This window comes from Atta colombica, unplaced genomic scaffold (genome assembly GCF_001594045.1).
Source record: "Atta colombica isolate Treedump-2 unplaced genomic scaffold, Acol1.0 scaffold254, whole genome shotgun sequence".
Taxonomy (NCBI): Eukaryota; Metazoa; Arthropoda; class Insecta; order Hymenoptera; family Formicidae; genus Atta; species Atta colombica.
The window spans coordinates 1,676,531-1,679,866 of record NW_017259353.1 but is presented as its reverse complement, the minus strand read 5'-3'; the positions used below and the strand labels follow the sequence as shown (position 1 = coordinate 1,679,866).

The 3,336-nt window shown below is 28.9% G+C and overlaps 1 protein-coding gene across 1 annotated transcript; it reads left to right on the top strand.

The window, feature by feature from the left end:
* The first annotated feature begins 676 nt into the window (after positions 1–676).
* On the top strand, positions 677–3,132 carry LOC108689058 (fumarylacetoacetase-like). Its single transcript, XM_018195661.1, has 8 exons — positions 677–796; positions 1,339–1,568; positions 1,655–1,795; positions 1,873–2,126; positions 2,213–2,419; positions 2,520–2,665; positions 2,838–2,955; positions 3,044–3,132. The coding sequence occupies exons 1-8, from the start codon at positions 713–715 to the stop codon at positions 3,115–3,117; spliced, it is 1,254 nt and encodes a 417-aa protein (XP_018051150.1). The 5' UTR covers positions 677–712; the 3' UTR covers positions 3,118–3,132.
* The last annotated feature ends 204 nt before the right edge of the window (positions 3,133–3,336 follow it).

The following is a 3,336-nucleotide window of genomic DNA, read 5'->3' as shown; positions in this document are numbered from 1 at the left end:
ACACATATATATATATATATATACATACATAGAAAAAATATATATGTACATGCGTGTGCGTAAGATATCGTTGATAAGTGAACGAGAAGCAAAAATCAAGAGTATGTGCGATATAGAATCTTTGCTAATACATAACTATGTTGTTCGAATACCGCCTACACCTAATTGCCCTTATTATCCACTGTATATCAATGTCTAATAAACTGCTGTTATCCCAAATTATTAGTGTATGTAATTCGTATAAATCTCTTGTTTCTATTTTCTTTTTTTTTAATTTTTGTGAAGATTTTAAATATTAAATAAAATATATTGACACTATATATTTATTTTTGCAAATTCCACTATAATTAAAAAAAAATTAGATACTTTACGAAGTTTATTTATACCAATTTAACGTCAAAGAATTTATTAATTTAAAAAATGAGTGAGCTAGAACATGTATTATATATATTACACAACACAGATAAAATTTTTTATCGTATTTAACTAATCAATATTCAAGGTAAAATTAAAACAGTCGATTAAATGATTTTCATTGCATTAATGAACGGAAATAATTAAACCAGAGGCTCGCCGACAACAAACATCATAAACAGGTATATGTAAATTACTTCTCAACCTAGCTTGGTGGGATCTCATACTACTTATCACATCGTCGTTAGTGGCATATGCGACAGAACCGACTCGACAGACGTTTGTAGTAGCTGTAACCATGAAATCTTTCATCGATTACTCGGCATCTAGCGATTTCCCGCTTGAAAATTTACCGTATGGAATCTTCTCAACGAAAGATAAGGTGAGCAAAATTAATTACATCATAGCTCGCGTACAAATCATGCCACGTCATATGATTTCAAAACAATTCTAAATATAAGTATGTAACTACACATTTTCAACTTCATTATGGTTTAGGAAGTCATGAATTATATTGTGACGAAATATAGTAATTTTTTATGGATTTTTGTCATATTTTTGGGAAATTATTGGAAAAATTGTACAATAAAATATTAGGTTGCATATTTCTTCATGAGATAACTAACAGTAAAGAATGGAATGGAAATATTCCATTCTTGCTGACATCAATGCCGTCTAGCAGAAATTTATTATGGTACCATCGGCTGGTATATTACTGTCGTTCAATAATTCTATCTTCATAAATTCCCCAATAAATTATATTATTTTACTATGAAAAAATTGTCAGATTTATTAGAGATAATATTAAAATACAAAATTTATAATAATACTTTATTAATTATATATTTATTTATTATATAACAACTATATATTATTATATTACGATAGATAGATATAATACAAATAATATTTAAAATATTTTAGCCAGACAAAAAAATTGGTGTGGCAATTGGTGATCAAATTTTGAATTTGAATGCTATCGCAAATTATTTCGATGGACCATTGTTGGAAAGTAAGCAAGATGTGTTTCGTCATGATTGTCTAAACGATTTTATGTCTCTCGGAAGGCCAGCATGGCTAGAAGCAAGATCTAAACTTCAAGAGCTGCTATCTGCCAGTAATCATACTTTGCAAGATCCTGAAATCCGCTCTAAGTGAGAAATCAACAAACGAAAATTAATATAAAAAAATTTAGATCTTTAAAAATTGTATTATAATCTCTGCGTAACGTCTTTTCTAGAATTTTTGTCGCTCAAAAAGATGCTATAATGCATTTACCAGCTAAAATCGGAGATTATACGGATTTTTATTCCTCTCTTAATCATGCTACAAATGTTGGTATCATGTTCCGTGGAAAAGAAAATCCGCTAATGCCAAATTGGTAATTTTCTTATTAATATTGTTTTATGCTTGTACTTTAAAAATTACTTGTACTGTAGAATAAATTTATGTAAACAGGAAATATTTGCCAGTTGGCTACCACGGAAGAGCAAGTTCCATTGTTGTGTCAGGCACACCCATAAGACGACCGTGTGGTCAAACACTACCGGTTGAAGGTGCAGCACCTGTTTTTGGGCCTTGCAGATTAATGGATTTCGAGCTCGAAGTTGCTTTTTTTGTCGGTGGTCCATCTACAAATCTTGGTGATACTGTTTCAGCTTCTAAAGCGTATGATCATATTTTTGGGATGGTCTTAATGAATGATTGGAGCGGTACGAAATATAATTGAAAAGAAAAAACTTTATAATTAATTAAAATTTTTATTCTGATTTTTTATTTTTTTTTCTGTTTTGAATAGCAAGAGACATTCAAAAATGGGAGTACATGCCATTAGGACCATTCGGTTCAAAGAATTTAGGCACGACAATTTCTCCATGGATCGTTACAATGGAAGCTCTAGACGCTTTCAAAGTACCAAATATGACTCAAGATCCAGAACCGTTTCCATATTTGCAACATAATGAGTCTTGTAATTTCGATATTAAATTGGAAGTTGACCTTAAACGTAAGATGTCACTTTTTTATTACTTTTCTTATAGTTATTCACATTCCCGTATTAAATATTTTATTTTATTGTATAAAAAATAATTTTAATTTTTTTGCAGCATCAAGTGGTATAATCACAACCATATGCCGGAGCAACTTCAAACACATGTATTGGACTCCACAACAACAACTGGCACATCATACTGTTACAGGATGCAACATTAATCCTGGAGACTTAATGGGATCCGGCACTATAAGTGGAAACGTGCGTTTAAAATTTATTAGTATTGTTATAATCGGCATTATTAATACAATTAATATATTAAATTAGCTTTTGTCATATTTATCTATTGACTTTTTTTGTAATTTATATTTTTTTTAAATTAGATAAATTATGAATTTTATTTTATATTTTATGATATAAAATATTTATTTAGACTTCGGATTCTTATGGTTCTATGCTGGAATTATGTTGGAAAGGCACACATACCATTGCGCTAAAAGATGGTACAACAAGAAAATTCCTTCAAGATGGTGATGAAATAATTATTCGTGGTAAGTAAATAAACTATTTATTATATATGTACATATATAATATATGTACATATAAAATTACATAATTATTTATTTCATTGTTGTCTAGGTTATTGTGCTGGCGATGGTTATAAAGTCGGTTTCGGAACATGTATGGGAAAATTGTTACCTGCTAATAACTAACAAGTGAAATTGGCACAAGGCAAAATTATTCTTTATGTTATTGTCTTTTATATATATTAAATTTGTACTTTGATAAATTACTTATTACATACTTACTTCCTATCTAATTTATTTTTCCAATTCATTAATAACGAGACAAAAAAAACATAATTTTAAGTTAAAATTAAATCAAATTTAATTATACATATTAATTAAACCGCGGATTTTCTATCAAGAAAC

Bases quoted from the DNA above. Each gene is read 5' to 3' on its own strand.
- LOC108689058 (XM_018195661.1), top strand. From the start codon at position 713: ATGAAATCTTTCATCGATTACTCGGCATCTAGCGATTTCCCGCTTGAA. The intron at 1,796-1,872 runs GTAATTTTCTTA...TTATGTAAACAG, and splicing joins AATCCGCTAATGCCAAATTG to GAAATATTTGCCAGTTGGCT. The intron at 2,666-2,837 runs GTGCGTTTAAAA...ATATTTATTTAG, and splicing joins CCGGCACTATAAGTGGAAAC to ACTTCGGATTCTTATGGTTC.